The following is a 22,769-nucleotide window of genomic DNA, read 5'->3' as shown; positions in this document are numbered from 1 at the left end:
TTACTTACTTTAACATCTTCCCACAAAGTCTTTTTTATGCCTTCTGGAACATCATCCCAACTGTCGTACAAGATAGACACATGACTTCTACTGATTTCTCGCAATATGTCTTGTACTCACCAGCAAATTGCCCAATCGGACGTATCCACTCATCCCACAGAAGAACTCTTTGAAAATCGGGTTTGGAACGTATCCCTTTTGTAGAACCTCTTGGCCTGCTCACTCTCTTCTTCCTAGCAGCTCCATCAGTAATTTGGGGCTCATCAGATGCATCATGCATTATCTCATCTTCCATCACTACACCTAAAACCGTTTACATGTTAGATTAATCAATATAGTAATACACAATTATTTGAACATGCAAACTACAAAATAAATAATTAAAGATTATAAACATTAGTAGTTGTGTTAATATTACATAATTTACCTATTAATCAGCTATTTCTTTGCCAACGTAAAATCCCTCATTGTGGTCTCGACGAATGTATTTTGTGTCTAGATCTCACTAGTAGAATAAATGTTATTTGCTGCGGTTAAAAATGCCCTATTGCTGCGGTTTTGGACGCGCAGCAATTAAGAGGACAACAATAGGTATTAATTATATTGCTGCGGTTTTAGGGTAAAACCGCAGCAACATATTTATTTTATATCAAATTTACAAAACATATTGCTGCGGTTTTTGGGAAAAACCGCAGCAATATGCTGTAATTAATAATAAAAAATAGGCATATTGTTGCGGTTGTTGACCAAAACCGCAGCAATAGGTCCTAGTACAGCTAAAAAAATTTTTTTTTTTTTTTGCATTTTGCAATAAAATTTGAAAGATTCATCAAAATCAACCCGCTATCACCTTCAAACATACTGTAATTCTAAACAATAACCCCAAATACTAATTCCCATATTCTGAACACTTATTCCCAAAATAATTTCAAATACAGAAGAAGGGAAAAAATGATACAGAGGCAAAAAAAAAAAAAACACAACGTAATTCTAAACATACCGTAATCCCAAATTAAATAGCTATTCAGCTAATTCAACAACAATTTAATATTACACAACAATTGAACTTGTAAGAAAAATTAGTAAACAACAACAATAATTTAATATTTATTCAACAACGAATGCCATTTCTCCCGGAATTAGTAAAAAAATTAAACTTTTCGTTCTAGAACATATACAAGTATGTAGATCAATGTTGGTCTACGCCAGATTCATCTACATACAACTGTAGGAACAATACATATGGATATCACCAATCCAACTAGAAGATTAACCAGCTCATTGATAAAGAACAAAAATTGATGTAAGTAATCAAGTTTCAAACAGTAACAAAATAATCTGAGTGAATTCAGTAAAATAAAATAAATTTTATCCGAAATCAAAATCACTCACTACAAAATTCACGCACTAAACAACTGCTTAGTGATAGATCTAATCCACTGGCGATTTCTTGGCGATTTCTTGTAACAAGGTTAGCAATGTTTGCATCTGGCAATTTCTTGTCGATTCGCGTCGTTGATTGAGAATTTCTTGTCGAACAAATTCGCGAATAAACCCAGATTCGCGTCGTTGATTTCTTGTCGATTCTGGCGAACTGAAAACGGTCGACGCCGTTGGTTTTTGGTTGACTGGCGTTCTTGTCGATTCTGGCAAACTGAAGAACGGTCGACGCCGTTGGTTTTTGGTTGACCGGCGAAGATGAGAGGTGGAGAGAGAAGATGAAGCGTGAGGATGAGAGAAGACGGAGGAGATAAGGCGTGAAATGAGGAGAGAGAGAGAGAAGATAGGCGTGGAGATGAGGAGACTGAAAAGATGAGGCGTGAAATGAGTGAAAGGAATAAATGACGCACCCACCCACTAACCTAACAAGAAAACCCTAGATGAATTTTTTATTAATTTTAAAAGCCTATTGCTGCGGTTTTCTTTAAGAAACCGCAACAATAGGTTCACGTAATATTTTTTAATATTATTTTAATATATTGCTGCGGTTTTTGCTATAAACCGCGGCAATATTTTTGGTCAAATAGTCAAAAATTTTCCGCTGAAAACATATTGCTGCGGTTTTCGGTCGAAATCGCAGCAATATGGTTATTTTATATTTTTTCTTTTTTTTACGTGATATATTGCTGCGTATCGATAAAACCGCAGCAATATCAGCGCAGCAATAAGCAATTAATCTACTAGTGTCTTCCCCTAATGTACTTGGAATGACTACTAACGAAGCAATGACTTCATTGAATTGTGCATCGTAATCTTCTTCATTGTGTACATCATCAATTCCAAGTATTCTCCTTTTTCCTTCGATGACAACAAACCATTTTGAATCGGCAGGGTCAACCATGTAGAATACTTGTTTTGCTTGTGATGCCTATATTAAGTTATCTTCATGATGTCCTAACTGGCTGAAATTGACTAATGTAAAAAAGTCATGTTCATCCTTCTTTACACTACGACGAATATCAACCTACTTGCATTGGAACAACGGAATTTTGAAGTCAGCATAGTCAAGTTCTAATATCTCTTCAATGGACCCATGGTAAGACTTCATTGTCTCAACAATCGTTCTATCTCTTTTACCTTTATACTCTGATGACAAAGCCCCCATCGTAACACCACTGTTTTGAATCGTGGATTTGTCATCTTGCCGCTTAGTGTAAAATGTATAACCGTTGATGTCATACCCTTCATAGGAAAGAACTTGCATCTTTGACCCATATACCAACCATTTCAACGTAATCGATACATCATTAGAGTATTAGATAATTGGTTCATAACTCGTTCTTTAAACCAATCAACGAACATCCGAATATGCTCAATCATCAACTCACGTTCATTCTTCAATGGATACTGAACACTAAGCACAGTCATGTGCTCATCTAAGTAAGGATGAACTTGTTTTAGATTTTCTAACACAATCAATTATGCTTTTCTTTTCAACTCTCCATCAAGACACAATCTTTTTCTCCTATGGTACCACGACCATCAAGCCTTCCTTCATGTCTAGATTTTGGCAAACCAATTGCTTATGCACGTGCTAAATACTGACTTACATATTCAGATACTTCCTCAGCAACTATTCTTTGGACAATACTTGCTTCTGGTCTAGCTGAATTCATCACTTTACCCTTTAAAGTACCCAAATGTCTTTCGAAATGCCACATATACATCATACAAACGGGCCCACAAAGTTTAATTTCTCTGACAAGATGGATTATCAAATGAGGCATGATGTCAAAGAACGATGGTGGAAAGTACATTTCAAATCCGTACATCTTCTCTATTACATTGATCGGCTTGCAAGTTATCTAGAGTGTTAGGATCAATCACCTTGCTAGAGATAGTTCTGAAGAAGAAACACAACTTTGTGATCGTATATCTTACTTGGGAAGGTAAAATTCCTCGTATTGCAACATGTAATAAATGTTGCATCAAGATATGACAGTAATGAGATGTCAAACCAACAAGTTTCAAGTCCTTCAGTGAGACAAGGTTTCGGAAATTTGACGAGTATACAGCAGGAACCTTTAACCTATGCAGGGACTCACAAAAACTAGTTTTCTCCTTCTTAGACAAAGTGTAGCAAGCTGGTGGAAGATAATAGCGTTGTCCCGGCTCTTGAGGTGCTAGTTCTGGTCTGCCCATTTCAGCCATGTTTTTCCTAGCTTTAACTCCATCCTTTGTCTTCTCCCGGGCATATTCAACAATGTTTCGACAATGGCATCACAACATTTTTCTCAATGTGCATTAAATTAAGACAATGTCTGACTTCCAAACATTCCCAATACGGAAGGTCCCAAAACTTAGATTTTTTCTTGTATAAGTTCTTTTGAGACACTTTTGAAGGGTTTGCCAAAAATTGTTTCAATATCCTTTACCCTATTAGAAACCTCTTTTTAATGTAAGGATATAGGGGCTTCTCTCATCTCCACTTTTCCGTTGAACAACTTTTTCTTCTTACGGAATGGATGATCTAATTGTAACCGCTTGTCAATCATATCCTCATCAGAAATAGGGTATGCCTTTGCTCCTTTAACCGTATACCCTGACAAATTCCCATAAGCCGGGAAATCATTAATCGTGCAAAATATCATGGCACGCAATCTGAAGTCAGTTTTCGCATACGCATCGAACATAGAAACACCTTCATCCCACAACAACTTCAGATCTTGAAGGAGTGGGTCAAGATACACATATATGTCGTTTCCAGGTTGCTTAGGACCCGAAATAAGAAGCAGTAGCATAATAAATTTACGATTTATACATAACCAGGGAGGGAGATTATAAATTATAAGTAGAACCGGCCATGTGCTATGTTGGGTACCTAGTGTGCCAAATGGGTTTATCCCATCTGTACAAAGTCCAAGCCTAAGATTTAGAGGTTCTTTACCAAAATTGGGAAACTTTCGGTCGTTATTTCTCCATTGCGGAGAATCGGCCGGATGTCTAAGCATCCCATCTTTCTTCCTCTCATCCGCATGCCATCTTAATAATTTAGCATTATTTTCATCCGAAATAAACGCCTAAATCTCGAAATGATTAGAAGATACCAAAGAACCTTCGCCGGAGTTTCTTTATTTCTCATCCCCTCATCTGATCATTATTCTCTTTTACCTTGTATCGAGACTTTCCACACCTAAGACACTCACGCAAATCCTGGTACTCGTTTCGATACAACACACAATCATTTTGACATGCATGTCTCTTCTTATATTCCATACGTAATGGACACAACAGTTTCTTTGCCTCGTAGGTAGAGTTGGGCATTTCATTCCCTTCAGGTAGCAATTCTTGTAAAGAAGTGAACAACTCACTTAGACTTTTATCTGTCCAACTATGCTTCGATTTCATATTGAACAATGTGAGGATGCTAGGAAGTTTAGTGAAATTCTTACACCCCGGATACATAGGTTTTCCGCTGCACTTAAAATACTATCATACATATGCGGACGATCGATTCCTTCATCCTCCAAATTGTGCAACATCTCATCAACTCTATCATTATCATCATCTACCATATCGTTTTCATCATCTAACCTATCATTCTCATTATCAGCATCTCCTTCAACCTCAACCTCATCAACATGCAAATCATCACACAAGCTAGTGGAGCTCATACCCAGATCATAAAACTCTCCATGCCATGTCCGCCTAATATAGTTACTCTTAAACCCACGACAAATCAAATGATCTTTAATTTGATCCATATCACGAAACCCCCTTGAGTTATTGCAATCACGACAAAGACACAAGACTAACTTTGACCCATTCTACGATTGATGTTCTAACGCAACTCTGATAAATTCATTAACCCCTTGTAGAAATGTCGCCAAAATTCAATTACCATACATCCAGTTTCGATCCATATTCATACACTAGAGACACCAAACAAGAACACAATTAATCACATCATTCAAAGTGGTTTATTCAAAGTGACCATTTGGGTCCTTATCACTCCAACCTAACCCATCCTTGAGTTTCTCATCTCACTAGTGAATGAATATTTGGTTTTCAATTCTTAAAAAAATCCGGCAGCACATCCCTATAGTTCTCCAAGTACACGATGAAGATAGTAGTTAAACTATCAACATATGTACCCAGAGAACGCTTAGGGAAATGAGCGGGATCTTTCTTAGAATTGAAAACCAAACATTCATTCACATCCTAAGTGAGATAAGAAACTCAAAGACAGTCCCAAATCGGGGACTATTCAAGACTTACTCCTAATGAGTAAGCCTCGGACGGGTATTTAGGCAAATGATGCACATTGTAAAAAAACAACACAAACCAATCCATTCCTAGATTTCCCACCCCACCCCCATTAAGGTATGTCCATATAGGTTTGGTTATGATTCAACTTATACTTTTCCAATCACATAATAACCAAACAATTTTCACATAATCAAATCCACAAATCCAAACTAATGGTTACATTAACGTAAATCAAAAAATAACAAAAGGTATAATACATACCTCTGCTCTCAAGGAGCAGCGAAGACAAGCACAAAGACGCGAGCTTGGAGAACCAGCAAACCAACGAGGACTAAGGTGGCAACTGAAATACAATGTAAAGGAATGACATAAGTTTCAAATTCTACAGTAAGCATTCAAGAATTCCAACTCATAATCGAAACACATAATTCTAAAGTGAGTATTCAAGAAACTATATACTACACAAACTATACAAATTCATAAGCTACGAACATCCTAAATTTAATCTGAAAATTATTTCACACATGTTTATCATGACTTGAATTCTATTTTTAACCCATTAACAAAAGTTAGAACTAAAATTATTCAAAGCAACCCCTAAAAAAGTTAAAATAACTTGAAAATACATGATTAATATACATTAATACAAAAAAATTAAAAAAAACCAAGAATTACATACATTGTCGGCGGCGGGACCAACGGCGGCAAGTCAGTCCGTGGCGGCGGCAGGTCGGTGTAAACAGCGGCAGGTGGGTGTAAACGGAGGCAAGTGAGAGAGAATGAGAGGTCGGACCGAGAATGAGAGAAAGAGAGTGCGAATCTTCAACCACTGGAGAGTGAGTCAGAGTGTCGGACCGAGAATGAGAGAGAGTTCGTCGTGAGATAATGCCGTTCGAGTGGGGCGAAGTGGGGTGGAGAAGCATCGAGAATGAGAGACAGAGAGGGTGCGAATCTGCAAGAATGAAAGTCGCCGGAGAAGCAAAGGAGCACCGGCGAGTGAATGAGCGAGTGTAAGCGAGGGAGAGTTAGGGTGCGTTGCAGGAGAGAAAAAGGGAGAGTAAGGGTTTATTTTGAGTTAGGGCTCGAAAAAAGAATGTCGTTAAGAAAAATAGTCTGAAATGTAGAAGTGATTTGCGTCGGACGGGAGAGGTAGTCCGACGCACAATTTGCAACGCATGCCAAATAGTATGCGACGCACATTGGTCCAACATCCTTTCCACCAGGTGCGCGTTATATGTGTCGCACCCTCCCAACGTGCAACGCATATGGTTCATATGCATCGCATGTGAGGAGGGTGCGACGCATATAGCGCGCACCTGTGGAAAGGATGTTGTGATTTTACATGCGACGCAAATCACTTTTCTGCGTCGTTTTCGTTTCTGCGACGCACTTGATGGGACGCAAATCATCCTTTTTCATCATTATTCACATATTAGAGAGAAAGAAAGCTATAGATAGAGTTCTTGGAGCATTTTTGTAATCTTTCTTGAACGTTCATCGATTCCTAGTGCATATTTGTGGTTTTTCTCACAGTTCTTGGATTTCCATGTAAAAGTTCTTGTGTGTTCTTTCTTTCTTTGTTATTTGTTGTTCTAGTATTGTTTGCTATTACTTCCTAGACTGATAGTCAATAGAACTTACAAAGGTAGCCATATACCATATACACACCTCCTAACCATGAACCAGATGGGTCTCTACAAACAGCAGCCACCGAGCCAAGCAAGCTTCGTTGGTGTCATAAAAGAAAGAGTCATCAGTATTATTTTCAATTGTAAAGATGGAGGGGGGATCTAAGAGAGGATCGGGGAGAGAGGGGTGTTGGGAGTTTTATCCACTTTAGGTCCGTTCCTTTCAGAAGAATTGTTGCGTGGCGGTCTAATAGGAATTTTTAATAGTACTAGAAGATGGAATGTTTTTCTGTTAAAGACCCATGCATTACGTCTTAGCCAAAGACCCGAAAGGGTGATGAAGAAGGTGACATTGGAAGGAACCAGCAAGCTCATAGGATTGTGATCTTTTGGGATACTAACTTAGAGCCAATCTTTGAAAGAGGAGGAAGAGTGGATTGCAAAGTTTTTCTGATTCCAAATATCTATAGCTCTATGGAAATATTCCATTCATATCTTCTACATCACCAGGGAAGAAAGGATAATGAGTTTGGTAGGAGTTCATAATAAATGCAATGTTCTCATTTGTGCGAATCCTATTCCACCATATTATTGGGGTAACACGTGGAGTTGCGCAAACAAAGGAAGCAAGCGGCAAAAAGGAAAATGAGTCGGGGCGGGCAACCATGAGCTCGGGCGCGATAGAGAGCCCAGGCGGGCACCTAGTGTTGTTGTGCTCGAAGCTTGAGGCAATGAGTTCGGGAGCCAATACCCCCGGCAGGTTGCATCACTGACCAGGCACCTGCTCGACTCGCGCGGGCGCCTATCAAGCCAAAGCGAGTGTTCAACGTCTGCATATTCTACCTTAATGGTAGTTTGTTTGGTTAACACCTACCCGAGGCGGGATATGCTTGGGCCTGGGCAAGTAGCTTGACTTGGGCAGGAAATTTTTCGAGCTTGTCAGGGCACCCATATATGTCGGGATTTTTGACGGGTCGTTTGAGATTTAGTCTCAACCACTGGATTGTATTTTGAGCAATGATAAACATCTAACAGTTAGATGTGTTGGATATAAGTTTTCGTGTAACAAATGTTGTTTGTGTATATCACATATGTTGTTTATGTATGTAAAAATATTTTTTGTTTTATATTTACATACACAAACACTGGGGGAAAAAAAGGAAGGGTTGCGCAAGAAGGATTGCGCTTTTTCTATAAGCGCAGCCCTACTAGTGAAGGGCTGCGCTTTTCTTCAAAAGCGCAGCCCTACATAATAGAAGGGTTGCGCTTTTGACAAAAAGTGCAGCCCTTCACTTAGTAGGGCTGCGCTTATAGAAAAAGCGCAGCCCTTCTTACATTGAGAAGGGCTGCGCTTTTTCTACAAGCGCAACCCTACTAAGTGAAGGGTTGCGCTTGTAAAGCGCAACCCTTCTGTCATGTAGGGCTACGGTTTTTGTTACAAGCGCAGCCCTTCGTTTAATTTTTTTTGATTGAAATTTAGTGCGCGCATGTACAATATCCAGAGCAATTTCCCTCTTTCCCTCCCTTAGAGTAATTACAAGCGAGAAAATCACCACCATTTTTTGCGGCCTAATTCCAGTGCACCACCACCACCACCACTGCACATTGCGCGACTTTATTCGAGTGTACCACTACGACAAGCACCACATTGCGCGACCTAATTCGAGTGCACCACCACTGCTGTCCACCACTACCGCCCACCACAATTTCGAGTACAGTGGGTTTACGCGACTGCTCTGCCACCACCTTGCGCGCCACCCACCACGTGCAACCCTTATCTTCTCTTCTCCACCATCACCACTACCCTTCTCTTCTCTTCTCTTCTCTTCTCCACCATCACCACTGCCCTTCTCCTCTCTTCTCTTCTCTTCTCCACCATTTGAGTGGTTAATTAGGTATGAATTAATTTTGTTTTTAAGTTACTTTTGTTTTTGCTAATTGAATTAAATGATTAATGTGCAATGTGGGTTTTGTCAATTGTAGGAAGAAGAGGCTAAGGAAGGCAAATAAAGTTCCAAGTATATCTTTTCTCTTCATTGCTCGTCGTTGGTGTTAAAAGGTAACTAGTTTAACATGTAGACAAAGTTGATAATTTATTGATGTATATATGTATTTTCTTATAATATATTATAATTTATTGATATGAGATTGTATGAAAACGCAATGTGATTTAGCTATATATGAAATCTACAAGTTATTTGAATCATCATCATATGCCTAGATACCCGTTCAATACTTACTCAATTAGGAGTAAGTCTTGAATAGTCCCCGGCTTGGGACTGTTCTTGGACGTTTGATCTCACTTAGCTGGTGAATGTGTGTCTTCTTTTCAATTCTGAGGAAATTCTTGGCTTATCGTTTCTCTACATTGTTCTCTGGGTACATATGTAGATAAGCAATTATCTACATTGTGTACTTGGAGAACTGTAGGGAAATGCTGCCGGATTTCCCTTAGAAGTGAAAAGTTGGCATATATTCACTAGTGAGATTAGACGTCCAAGGATGGGTTAGGTTGGAGTGATAAGGACCTTCGGTTGCATGCATATAATTGAACATGTCACTATCTTAGCTTGTTGTATACGTGTGTGATTTGAATATGTGAGTGTATGTACTTTAATAATGATTGATGCATTATAATGAATGTTGTGTTTAATTATTAGAGGGGTCTTCTTGAATGAGATGGACCGTACTTGGATGTATGGTAGTCGTGAATCGATTGAGTTTGTGAATGGGGTCTTGGAATTCTGTACAACTGCATTAGAATATCAAACATCCTCTGGAGCAGTCAACTTTTATTGTCCTTGTTTCGATTGTAGAAATGTGAGCAAGGTTAGTAGTATACATGTGGTTAGGGAGCATGTCTTTTGCCGTGGGTTTAGGCCTCAATACCACGTATGGGTTTGGCATGGTAAGCAGGGGAGGTATATGGGAAGCTCTGAGGTAAAGAATGATGTATGTGAAGAAAAGAAGGATGATGATGAGTTAGGGGATGAGAATTTGGATGATGAATTTGGAGATGACGATAGGGATCGGGTAGCCGACATGATACACGAGGTTGAAGATCAGTCGTGTAGACGACCTCATATTTTTGAGTCTATGTCTCAGGCTGCTGAAAAGTCGTTGTATCTAGGTTGTACAAAGTACACCAAACTTTCCGCGGTGGTAACACTGTTCAACATTAAGTCGAACTCTGGTTGGACGGACTCTAGTTTCACATCGTTGTTGGAAGTTTTAGCTGAGATGCTCCCTGATGGAAATGAACTGCCAACGTCGTACTATTATGCGAAGAAGCTGATGTGTCCTTTCGGTTTAGAGTACGAGCGGATACATGCTTGTCCTAACGATTGTGTGCTTTATCTTAATGAGTATGAGCATTTACATGAGTGTCCATGTTGTGGATTGTCGAGGTACAAGCGTGAAGGAGCTGGAGGTAGTGAAGGACCACCAGCTAAGGTGTTGTGGTATCTACCCATAATACCTAGATTTAAGCGCATGTTCTCAATTAAAGGAGATGCGAAGAATTTGAGGTGGCATGCAGATCGTAGGAAGAAAGACGGTCTGCTCAAGGATCCGGCTGATTCGCCTGAGTGGAAAACTATCAACAGGGTGCATAAGTCATTTGGTAATGAGGATAGGAATCCGAGTCTTGGATTATGTACAGATGACATGAACCCTTTTGGCAATCTCAGTTCGCAACATAGTACATGGCCAGTAGTTTTAGTGGTTTACAACTTGCCTCCTTGGTTGTGCATGAAATGAAAGTACATGATGCTGTCGCTTCTTATATCGGGGCCCAAACAACCTGGAAATGACATAGATGTATACCTTCAGCCGCTTGTTGAAGATTTACAGAAGATGTGGAATGAAGGAGTGTTAGTATTTGATGCGTATGCTGTAGAAGTTGATGCCTTGAATGTGTTTGTTGAAATGCGTCAAAATACGTCGTAGCGAGTTTTTGGTGCACCGCCCGATCGGGTCGGGCGAGGCCGCCCGATCGGGCCCGTAACGAGCTGAAGGTTGGAGTGTGAAGTGAAAGTGCCCGATGCCTTTGGGCGTGTTCGCCCGATCGGGTGAAGTACCGAACAACGACCGGGCGAGCTTTGCCCGATCGGGCGCGCAACGAAACTGGGGAGGAAGAAAATTACCGCCCAACCCGATCGGGCGACTGCCCGGTAAACGCGGAAACGCGTTTTCTGAACGGGATATTAATATATTATTTATATTCTAGGTTTTAGACTATGAAAACACTTTATTCTCTCTGTAATCTGTTCTACTTACATAATAAAATATTCTCCCTCTCTCTGCCGTGGATGTAGCCAAATTGGTGAACCACGTAAATCTGTTGTCTGTTTTTATTGTTTTTGCATTCATAATTTGTTTCTCTCTCACGTCCGTTATAACAAATTGGTATCAAGAGCTTTGGTGATCGATCTGTGTGAGAAAGATGTCTGGGATGAATGTCAAAATTGATAAATTTACTGGGAGGAATAGTTTTAGTCTGTGGCAAATCAAGATGCGGGCTTTACTGAAGCAACAGGGTTGTGGGCACCGTGCCAAGAAGGCAACGGATTCAGTTACCGCTGAGATGGAAATCTGGAGAAAAAGCGCATTCAACAATTATGTTGTGTCTGTCTGACGACATAATTACTAAAGTTGCGGAGCAGGACACTGCTGCTGGTCTGTGGTTGCAGTTAGAGAGTTTATACATGACGAAATCTCTAACCAACAAGTTGCTTTTGAAGCAACGTCTGTTCAGCCTGCGTATGCAGGAAGGTACGTCTCTAAGAGATCACTTAGATAAATTAAATACCATCTTCTAGATCTGCGAAATATTGATGTTAAAGTAGATGATGAGGATGCTGCTTTAATATTGTTGGTATCTTTGCCTATTCATATGAGAATTTTGTGGATTCCTTTATTGTTGGTAAAGATAGTCTGTCGTTAGAAGAAGTAAGATCTGCTCTGCATACTAGAGAAGTCCGTCACCAGGCTTCTGGGTCTAGTACAGAGAATCAGGCATCTGGATTAGTAGTTACTGGAGGGAAGGGACAAAAGAAATCTGGTAAAAAGAAAACGAACTTTAAAAATTCGAATTCTAAGGGTCCTAAAACATATTATTGTAATTACTGTAAGGAGAAGGGCACTGGAAGAATGATGTCCTAAGAAAAAGAAAAGCAGGATAAAATGAAGGTTCTGCTGCTTGGCAGAAATGGAGGTGATTCTGAAAGAGATCTGGCCCTAGTAGTTAATAGCCAGTCACATTGTAGGGATGTGTGGGTTCTTGATTCTGGGCATCGTATCATATAGTCCATGCAGGGAGTGGTTTTCAACTACAAGCAGATAGATGGAGGCAATTTTCTATGGCAACAGTGCTGCCTGCAAAGTAGTTGGAATGGCTCTATAAGGGTGAGGACTCAGATGGTACACTTTGTACCTTGAACGAAGTTAGGCATGTTCCATTAATGACAAAGAATCTGATATCTTGAGTCTTCTAGATAGAAGGGTTAGTTTTCAAGGTGAAGGTGGAGCTATGAGTGTCTACAAGGGTTCAAAGGTGGTTCTGAAAGGTATTAAAGTTGGTACCTTATATATTCTTCAGGGGTCTACTTGACAGTTCTGCTGCTTTGCATCATCTGAGATTCACAAGGAGGAGTTGACCAAGTTGTGGCATATGAGACTTGGGCACATGGGTGAAAAAGGGATGCAAATTCTGTCAAAAAGGGATCTTCTATGTGGGCACAAGGTGCAGAACCTAGAGTTTTGTGAACACTGTGTGTTTGGGAAGCTTCATCGCAGCAAGTTTCCAAAGGCGGTTCATACAACTAAAGGTACTCTTGATTATATTCACTCTGATTGTTGAGGACCTTCCCGAGTTGCATCTATTGGAGGTCACAGGTATTTGTGTCTATGATTGATGATTATTCAAGAATGACTTGGGTGATTATGATGAAGCATAAAAGTGATGCTTCAAGAATTTCAAACAGTGGAAGGTTTTAGTGGAAAATAAGTTGAAAGGAAGATCAAAAGGCTGCGAACTGATAATGGTCTGGAGTTCTGTTGGTCTGAGTTCGATGAGTTCTGCAAAAATGAAGGGATTGCTCGCCATCATACTGTTAGAAAACGCCACAACAGAATGGAGTTGCAGAACGCATGAATCAGACATTTGGAGAGAGCAAGGTGCATGCTCTCAAATGCTGGGATGGCTAGGAGGTTTTGGGCAGAACTGTAAGTACAGCTTGCTATCTGATCAATCGGGGACCCCATACAGGTATTGACTGCAAGACACCTTATGAGGTGTGGTCTGGTAAGCCTGCAGATTACTCTTTGTTGAGAATTTTTGGTTCTACTGTTTATTATCATGTAAATGAGGGAAAATTAGAACCTAGAGCTAAGAAGGTGTATTTGTTGGTTTTGGGATGGGTTAAGGGCTATAGAGTATGGTCACCTTCTGAAAATCGTGTCATACTTAGTAGGAATGTAATATTTGATGAAAATTCCATGCTTAACCTTCTGTAAAGTCTACTGTGGTGTCCGTAGTGGAGATGTTGATAAACAGGTGGAGCTGCAAGTCACTCAGGCTGAGAGTGAATCACAGCACCAAGGTGGAGAAGATCAACATGAAGAAGAGCCACTATCACTCTGAAATTCATCAACCAAGCATAGCACTTGATAGAGCTAGAAGAGTTGGTGTGGGGGCTCCAAAGATGTATGGTTTTGAAGACATGGTGGGTTATGCACTTCAGGTTGCTGAGGAGGTGGAGGTTGAAAATAATGAGCCATCCACCTATAAAGAAGCTATTTCTGGAAGCACTAGTAGAAAAAACCTCTTTTGCTACTTTGCAAATGCTCGGGTTGTTAAAACAACCCGAGCATTTGACAAGTTTTTGGAAATTAAAAAGAAAAATTCACAAATGCTCGGTTTTTTAAAAACAACCCGAGCATTTGACTAATTTAATAGTTTTTTTTTAAAAAAGAAATTTAATACTTGGAAGTTTGAACGGAAAGTCTAAAACTATTCCCCCTCTAATCTCTGTTCTGTAACAGCCCGTTTCCCCGAGCTGCTAGGTAAATACACTTAAGATTCACTAATCACAATCAATGCTTAATAAGCCTCGAATTAAACATTTACTCGCAACGGAAACATAACCTAGAAAACGATCCTGGACTTGTGGGTTATTGGCCCATAAAACAAAATCCTTTATATTAGACTTCAATTACACCGATATCTCGACTAATATTCCCAAATATTGTTATACAACGAAATATATCAGAAACTATTCCTTAATTGACTATCTAAAATACAAACTCAATCCATAAGCTACGGCGACATCTTTATCTTGCTTCACTTCAGAATCCTAAGCTCACAACACCAAACCTGCAACAATGTTTGACTCTGCACCCACCAAGTGACAGGCCACAGAAATGACAACACCATCAGCAAAGCTGAGTACACACTGTGTAATAGAAAATACAAGTTTAGGTGTATTTTGAAAACTAACACATAGTTATAGTAACAGATAATCACACTCAACTTAGTTGATATATTTTCACAAAATCAGATCGTTTGGCATGAACGCGAGTGGAGAGGGGTACCACGCAGTACCAGCTGTCTCCAAACTATTGAGGGTCGTCACCCAGCCTTTTATTGTTATGCTTGCAAGACTTACCCGGACATGTCCTATAACGCCAGGAATTCGCCCTCCTGGAAGGCAACAATAGGACTCTACCCGCCCTAACTCGTGCGGGTGCCTATTCATGCCTCACTTTCATATTTATAAAATAAGATATTTAATGATTCATACTTGAATCCTCAATACTCATAACATAACACCATATTCGACCTTATCTGGTCTTAACTCATATCTGAATCTTTCCTCATTATCATACCAAATCATATTTTGAGAAATATAGTATTTTCGAACGATTTCGATAATTGAACAAAATGATACTTTTATAACAATCCAATAGCAATTCAAACTAACTCAAGAGATGATCTATAATCATGGCCATTACCACAAACGATATATGATATCCAAAATTCAATATAACGCCCACGGGAGCATTTAAATATATTTTGCTGAACCCAAAGGTTACCTCAACTCTATAACAATTATACGAAACCTCCAAGCATCATAACTTGATTTCCCATATCATCTTGAATTATATACTCTACATAGCCATTCTCCAACAACCATCTCACGATAACATCAATAATCAATAACCAAACTTAAACTAATTCCCAATTCACAAATTATCAACCTTTAACATTCTAATTTCCTTAATCCTTAATTAATATCTATAACTTCGATGATATTAGCTACATCGACTTGCATCCCAATTCATAATCATAATTCCAAATTATATAACTAACAAACTAAACATAACTCACAACTGTACCTAAATCAAGCACCTAATTGTGCTACCAACAATTATATTGAGAATATAAAGCTAGCTCGACTCGTAAATAAACCTCAATAAACTGATTTCTATGTTGCACTCAAATCCTTAACCAATATATCAATTCCAACATTATAATCTCCTTCATAATTCCGAATGATACTCCATTCCAAAATCATCCTCCAATAATCACCTCATAACAATAACAATAATCAACAACCAATCTTAACTATTCTAATTATCTTCTTCTAACGCAACCATTATGCTAATAAAACTGAATCCCGCAAATAAAAATTAATGAAGTCATTCCCATAACTCATAACTCGACTTCATACATATCAACTCCAACTACAATAATTATAACAGTTTCCCAATTCTAAGATTAGGACTTCCCTCGCATCATCAACAACGACTATCCAATAAGAACGATACAACAACAACAATAGGCAACAGCTTCACAGCAACTCCACCACAACCACAATGACAGAACAACAATAACCCAACAACACTACTACAACAGAGCAACAACAACAATAGCAACTCCACAACAACTCCACAACAACAATAACATAACAATTCCACCTTAATCATCATAATTACTCCACAAGTCCATGTACTAAACACATTCCATTAAGAATCATAATCGTAATGACTTAGTGTATAAGTGTTGTTTAGGTCAAATGAAACATCTCTAATGAACCTTAGCATGTTATATCATGTAATACTCAATATACACATAATAAAATACACATCATAAGTAAATTCATTTCATAGACATGCTTTACACTAGAAAGAAACAATCACCTAACTATAGGTATGGAAATCTCTAGGGTAAAACCAAACTAAGTGTGTACCTTAACTAAGGATGCTTAAAGCCACGAAATTCCTTAATCCACTTGGTTAACTACTCCTACAGCTTCCCCTGAATGTATAAAATGCTAAAGATTAGTTTCAACAAGCTTATAGATATGAAAAACTAAGCTTAAATACAAGAGGTGTAAACTGTTGAACTTACAGCAACTTATGTGATCTTTCAGCAAGGTTTTCTATATGAGTTTAAGGTCTAAAGATTGGAACCAAAGTTTAACTACTTTGTATGGATGTTTAGAAGAGTTATATGTAAAGAAAAGTGGGTGTCCAAGAGGAAGAAATAAGAGAAAAGAGACTAAAATCCAGAACAGTCTTTTATAGGCTGTTCTGGCGGTACCCCAGGAGGGAAACCTCTTCTGGGCAAGGTCGGTTTCTTGGAGTTTTTGGTGATTCTTGCTTGAGGTGTTAGCCTAAGGTGTTGGCTTTCATGCATAAAGGTCTTTGAGAGATCGACACTTAAGTAGCTGCTAAGCAGCTTTCTTTGAGGATAGGTCTGAGCTGTAATTTCAGCTGGCCAGGTTTTACTATGTAAGAAATTTACCTTATTGAGCCACGTAATTCTTGGGGATAAATGACCATTTTAACCTTAAGACATCCCAAGCATGTCATATATCAAGTTTGGTTGGTTCTGAGCTCGGATTCAATCCCAAATGGCTCTTTAACTGGAAGTTCATCGCTACCCGATAAAACAATCTCCAAACGATTTTCATAATCTTAATGTTTAAGGCTCTCAAGGACTTTCTACTTATCTATTGGTTTCCAAAGCCTTCTTAGCCAATAAGAATGATGGTTCTTATCCTCTTTACCTTTCTTAACCACTAAGAAGATAATACTTATCCACACACTTTCTTAACCACTAAGAATGATATACTTATCCACAACCTTTCTTAACCACTAAGAATGATAGTACTTATCCACAACCTTTCTTAACCACTAAGAATGATAGTACTTATCCACAACCTTTCTTAACCATTAAGAATGATAATGCTTATCCACAAGCTTTCTTAACCATTAAGAATGGTAATGCTTATCCACAAGCTTTCTTAACCATTAAGAATGGTAATGCTTATCCAAAAGCTTTCTTAACCATTAAGAATGGTAATGCTTATCCACAAGATTTCTTAAGCATTAAGAATGATGGTCTTATCCACTTTTAGCTTTTAAATAAAGGTTCTTAAAAACAGGGCTATTACATGTTCTCTCTCTCTTTCCCTCTCCACTCACTCTCGAAGTCTCGATCAGCTTCTCTTTCTCTCTCTTCCCCTCTTCACTCACTCTCGATCTACTTCTTCGAATGCATGTCCAGGTAATTTCTTTCGATATTTATTGCTGTATTTTAGTTTTTTTTTTTTTGGTTTCTTGGAGTTTGGGGATTATTTTATGGTTTTCATTGATTCTTTAAGGTTTTGAGTTTTAAGGTTTCCCTTTTCTGAATTTTTATCTTCCCAATTTCTTCTCTCATACCTCACTATACAAATTAGGCGACACTTGCTTTCTATCTCCTTGTTCTCAGGTCTGAAGGTAACACTGACTTTCTGTTAGTGCATTTTTTTAGGCTTTACGAATTGATTCTTCATTTATTTTGTTTAATTGGCAAATATCAGTTTGCCATACTTGACTTTCTGTTAGTGTGTCTATTTTAGGTTTCTATTGATTCTTATAAACTTGTATGATTTTTGTCCGTGAAGTTGTCAATCTAATTTATGAAGTATTAGGGATTTTGATGTTTGATTTCGAAGATGGTTGATTTTTCGATGGTTTACTGGAGTTTTGTGACTCTTACTAAAAACTATTTGCTTGGATTAGTTTCTTGAATTAACATCACCACTTAATATATGTGTTCAATTTCCAACTTTCCTACTCATTATCATTTGATTTGCTCCAGCTTTCATTGGTTGCATACGTTTGATTATAATATGATTTGTAATGGGAATTACGTGTGTCGCTCCAACATTCCTCAAGTTTATGTGTTTACTTACCCGGATTGTATAATTGCTGCACATTCTCCTCAATAATTAGTAACATGAACATATTATGAAGAGCGTTGAACGAATATCATATGTTCCTATGGCCTATGGGTCGTCAGATGATCCCGAAGATTTTTTTCTGAGAAGCTGAAGGACATATTACCTCAAATGGATGTCCTCAAAAGTCCCGGAGGTCCTACATGGGATATACAGCTTGTAAGAAATAATGAAACCCTTTACTTCAGAGAGGGATGGAAAGAGTTTGCGGAAGCTCATAATTTTAAAGAGAACAACTTGCTTATCTTCATGTACGAACGGGATTCCTGCTTCAACATTTGGGTGTTCGATAGCAGAAGCTTGTGTGAGAAAGATGGTTCATATTTTATCTGGAAATCTGCTTCTAGAAAAAATGAGGTAGGTGAAAATTCCCAGTTGAAGAGAAAAAAACACAGAGGTGGTTATGTCGACGCTGCTGTCAATAATGAGAATCCAGAGCTTGAAGGTTCAGATTCCGAGTTGGACCCTGCAGGAGCCTCAATGAAGAAGAGTCGCAGGAATTCTATGTGTGGCTTGAGGAGTAGTGATGCTGAAGCAAGTACACCTTACACTGATAAAAGTCCCCCAAGTGCAGCGGAGAAAGAGAGAGTTGTGCCAATAGCGGATCGAGAATTGACAAAAGAGAGCTTTAAAGTGGTCATGACAAATGAGAATGTTTCCAATTATTATCGCTTGGTAAGCTTTTTCTGTCTCTTCCATTTTCATTAAACTGTGCGAAAAAATGGTCTTCAATGACTTTCAAACAGGATACAGTCACTTGGTTAAGATTCTATGACAAATTTATCCAGATTTACAACCAAAGTATACATCTCTACTAGGGATTAGAAATCTAAAACAGGTAGTAAATCAGCCAAAATATGGAATATATAATGCTTATAATATACCCTCATTTTCTCCAACTTCATTTTGGTGTATGCCTCTTTACTCAATTTTTATTGGATGAAAAGAAGTGGTTGTTTAGAAACAGCTTCTGTACTAGTTTAACCCCTACTCTAACCTAGCCTGAATAGGATAAATATCGGGTTGTGGTTGTTGTGGTTGTTGCTAAACTGAAACTATCTCTGATTTTGGATCATCTACTTGTGATGCATTTAAAAAGATGCTAGAATTTTCCGTTTTATCTTGATGCAGAGTATTCCTGCACCATTGTCAAGGGAGTATCTTGCTCCAAAAAACCAGGATGTGGAGCTCCATACAGATGACAAAAAGTGGATCATGAGGGTTAATCTTGAACCTCGGTGTGGAGGCGGTGTGCTTGTTTTCGGGTGGAGCAAGTTTGTTAAGGATAATTTGTTGAAAGAATTTGATGTGTGCGTGTTTCAGCTTGTAAGCCAGAAGGATGAGCCTGCTATCTTTGACGTCCTAATATCTCGCGCTACTCCACAAGAAGCCAATCAACCTTCTAGCAAACCATCTTCTGTTTTATACCAGGGTCGATAATATAGATCAGGTTAAGCCTTTTCTGTGTTTAGTTCCACTCCTTAATGAATTTTTACTTTAACTACTAAAGCTTGTTATGGTAGACGACTTTTAAATCAAAACCTATGTATATTTCACTTCTATTTTTGGGAAACATGTAAACTAACATACAACTAGCTCACTTTCATGGCCTTGTTAATTAGTAACCCAATTTCCTTCCTATTGTCTGATTTTGTTTGTCTTCGTTTATCTTTTTATTGTGAGAAATATCACTTACATCAGAGTCATTTGTTTAACCGAGCTTTTATTCTTTGTGAGTACTCAAAATGTTCCGATATTGGTTCAATACGCTAACATTAAATTTGTATTTTTTTTAAATGGTTATAATTGATTTTATTTAAGTTGGTATATTATAATTTGTTCTTAAATACAACACACTATTTTACAACCTATTGGATCTTGGCAATAGTAGGTTCGGGATTTTACAGTTATCACAATTGAATTTTTTTTTTATGGCAATCCATATTTATCATATCTCTAAGCTTTGGTTAATGTGGGAGGGGGAATAATTGTCTATATGAAATGATTTACTAGGATTTTGGTGTACCTTATTAAAAATAGTATTATGCTTTGGTAAAAACAGTTGTGACTTGAGAATGAAGCGAGGGCGTAAAGGACTTCAATGAATAAGTTAGCTGCACGGTGAGAAATTGAGAATGATGTAATTTGTGGAGGAATAAATATATGGGGTTGTAGGATTTGGGAATTTATGAGATCATCTAGAAAAGTTTGTCCTCTACTGATGAATTTGCTGCTACATCAATACAATCACTCTCTCTTACTCTAATGTTCTCTTTATCTTTCACCCTTTGAATGGCTTCGTTTTATATTTCCCTTGCAAGTTGCTTTATCCCCGGAGATAAGTCAAATGAGCAGATTCATCTGCGAGCGGACCTTGCAAAACCCTTACAGCAACTCCAAGACAATGCACGAAGAATAGCACAGGTTCTCTCCTTCTCCATCCTTTATTCCCTTTGTTATCCTAAGTTTTAGCCGCTAGAGTCTAACAATATGTTCATATTGCAGATACAACGTGATTGGGCTGGACGTAAATGTTGAAGAATATGTTGAGTCAACTGCGATAACGTACTTGATGGATGTGATATACTGTTGGTCAAAGGTTAGGTTTATACTACTAGTCAATTTCGCACTGAATTGCTTTTCATGATGATATATGATGCCTTTTGATATTTTATCATCCATTTGATCTTTGTTGACCGTCTTTGATAAAGGTTGTTGAAGTTGATGCTTCTATTTTTCATGCCCTTGAAGTAGGGGGACTTTCGCCATCTGCTGCTTCTGTCGAAGTTTCTATCTGCAGGATTTGTTGGTCTCAGCAACATGTCTAAGTTTTGCCTCCTTTTATCCCTTTTTCTGTATTTTGATATCGCATGTCTTCAGGGAGCCAATTTTTCCGAGGTTATACAAATGACCGATATATTTGAGGGAAGTATTATAAGACTGTCAAGAAGGCTTGATGAGTTTCTAAATCAGGTGAGTTATAATATGAGGGCTCTCTCTTCTCCCTCTCTCTTTCATGTTTGTAATATCACACTCTATATTTGGACTTTGCTCCAGTTGAAGCACCATAATCAATATAAATTTGCGCACTCCATTGTCCATCTGGCAGATGTGACATTATATATGCTTGTGTGCTTCCTAAGTTTTTGCCAGAGTATGCTTGCATATAATAGAGAGAAATTCTATCGTCAATAGTGTTTCTGTGCTATTTTTACCCATCCGATTAATTTTTTCCCCTAAATTCAAATTCATGTGGAAAATGACTACTAAATGTGATCTAGCAAAGGATTTTATTGAGATGTAGAATCTAGAGATCCTCACGGAGCTGGTGATTCACAAGCTACCTAGAATAGCCTTCTTTCAATGAGTTTAAGAAGAGCCCAATCATGAAAATGATAATAAGAGACCATGAGAGGAAAAATCAAGTGAAGTTCATAATCTAGATTGGTGATAATGAGGAGATTAGGTTTTGGATGTCTTGGGACGTATTAAAAGTGGCTGAGGTTGAATTGACCTGTCTGACATAGCAAACACTACTTTTGTTAGTATACACATCATTGAATGTTCCTGTTAATCCAAAAACTTCTTGTAGTGAGAATTATAAGCTTTAGATTACAAGTTTTCCCTTATTTGAATCATGTGGCAGTTGAAAGCTGCTGCTAGTGAATCTGGAGAACATGTTTGCAGAGGCAAGTGCCAACTCCCTTTACTTGTAGCTGCGATGGTTGCATCATCCGACAAATTATACAAGCCTTCAAATTGTAGTCCATTGTATAAATGTAAGATCTTTGTGTTTACAAAATTTAGGAAGCCATTAAAGAGTTATGAATAAGCATATTCTCCATACCTTTTAATTGTAATCTCAGTTTTGACCAAGGGTAGGTTTCAAATGGAATATTGTTTTGTTTTTTAGCTATTTGATACTCCTAACTTGTCGCTAGAGTGCTTGTGCATGTGTGCACACATGCTTTTTGGAGCGTTATTATAAATTAAGTTGCCATCCAAGAAGTGTTTAATCACAGTTTTCTGGTTTTTGCACAATGTGCTGCAACTGGCCATGTCTTTCAAAAGTGTTGGCTGCTGTATAGCTTGATGCTTATTGTTGCTGTACAACATCAGTAAGCTCTACTTTTTTAAAAAA

General features: G+C 38.3%; 2 protein-coding genes across 2 annotated transcripts; both read left to right on the top strand.

Annotated features, from left to right (window-relative positions):
- The first annotated feature begins 17,531 nt into the window (after positions 1-17,531).
- On the top strand, positions 17,532-20,295 carry LOC125491862 (B3 domain-containing protein REM16-like). The gene is made up of 3 exons (XM_057396246.1): positions 17,532-17,910; positions 18,624-19,303; positions 19,760-20,295. The coding sequence occupies exons 2-3, from the start codon at positions 18,740-18,742 to the stop codon at positions 20,066-20,068; spliced, it is 873 nt and encodes a 290-aa protein (XP_057252229.1). The 5' UTR covers positions 17,532-17,910; positions 18,624-18,739; the 3' UTR covers positions 20,069-20,295.
- A 434-nt stretch (positions 20,296-20,729) lies between these two features.
- LOC130589672 (DExH-box ATP-dependent RNA helicase DExH10-like) lies at positions 20,730-22,568 on the top strand. The gene is made up of 4 exons (XM_057391157.1): positions 20,730-20,749; positions 21,134-21,227; positions 21,509-21,601; positions 22,275-22,568. Exons 1-4 carry the CDS (start codon positions 20,730-20,732, stop codon positions 22,458-22,460), a joined length of 393 nt encoding a protein of 130 aa, XP_057247140.1. The 3' UTR covers positions 22,461-22,568.
- The last annotated feature ends 201 nt before the right edge of the window (positions 22,569-22,769 follow it).

This window comes from Beta vulgaris, chromosome 1 (genome assembly GCF_026745355.1).
Source record: "Beta vulgaris subsp. vulgaris cultivar EL10 chromosome 1, EL10.2, whole genome shotgun sequence".
NCBI classification, from domain to species: domain Eukaryota; kingdom Viridiplantae; phylum Streptophyta; class Magnoliopsida; order Caryophyllales; family Amaranthaceae; genus Beta; species Beta vulgaris.
The sequence above is the reverse complement of the archived record's forward strand: the minus strand, read 5'-3'. Positions and strand labels throughout refer to the sequence as shown.

Coding starts and splice junctions, on each gene's coding strand:
- LOC125491862 (XM_057396246.1), top strand. CDS start 18,740: ATGGATGTCCTCAAAAGTCCCGGAGGTCCTACATGGGATATACAGCTT. Junction 19,304..19,759: donor TTTCCAATTATTATCGCTTG/GTAAGCTTTTTC, acceptor ATCTTGATGCAG/AGTATTCCTGCACCATTGTC.
- LOC130589672 (XM_057391157.1), top strand. CDS start 20,730: ATGAATAAGTTAGCTGCACG. Junction 21,228..21,508: donor TGATATACTGTTGGTCAAAG/GTTAGGTTTATA, acceptor GCATGTCTTCAG/GGAGCCAATTTTTCCGAGGT. Junction 21,602..22,274: donor TTGATGAGTTTCTAAATCAG/GTGAGTTATAAT, acceptor ATCATGTGGCAG/TTGAAAGCTGCTGCTAGTGA.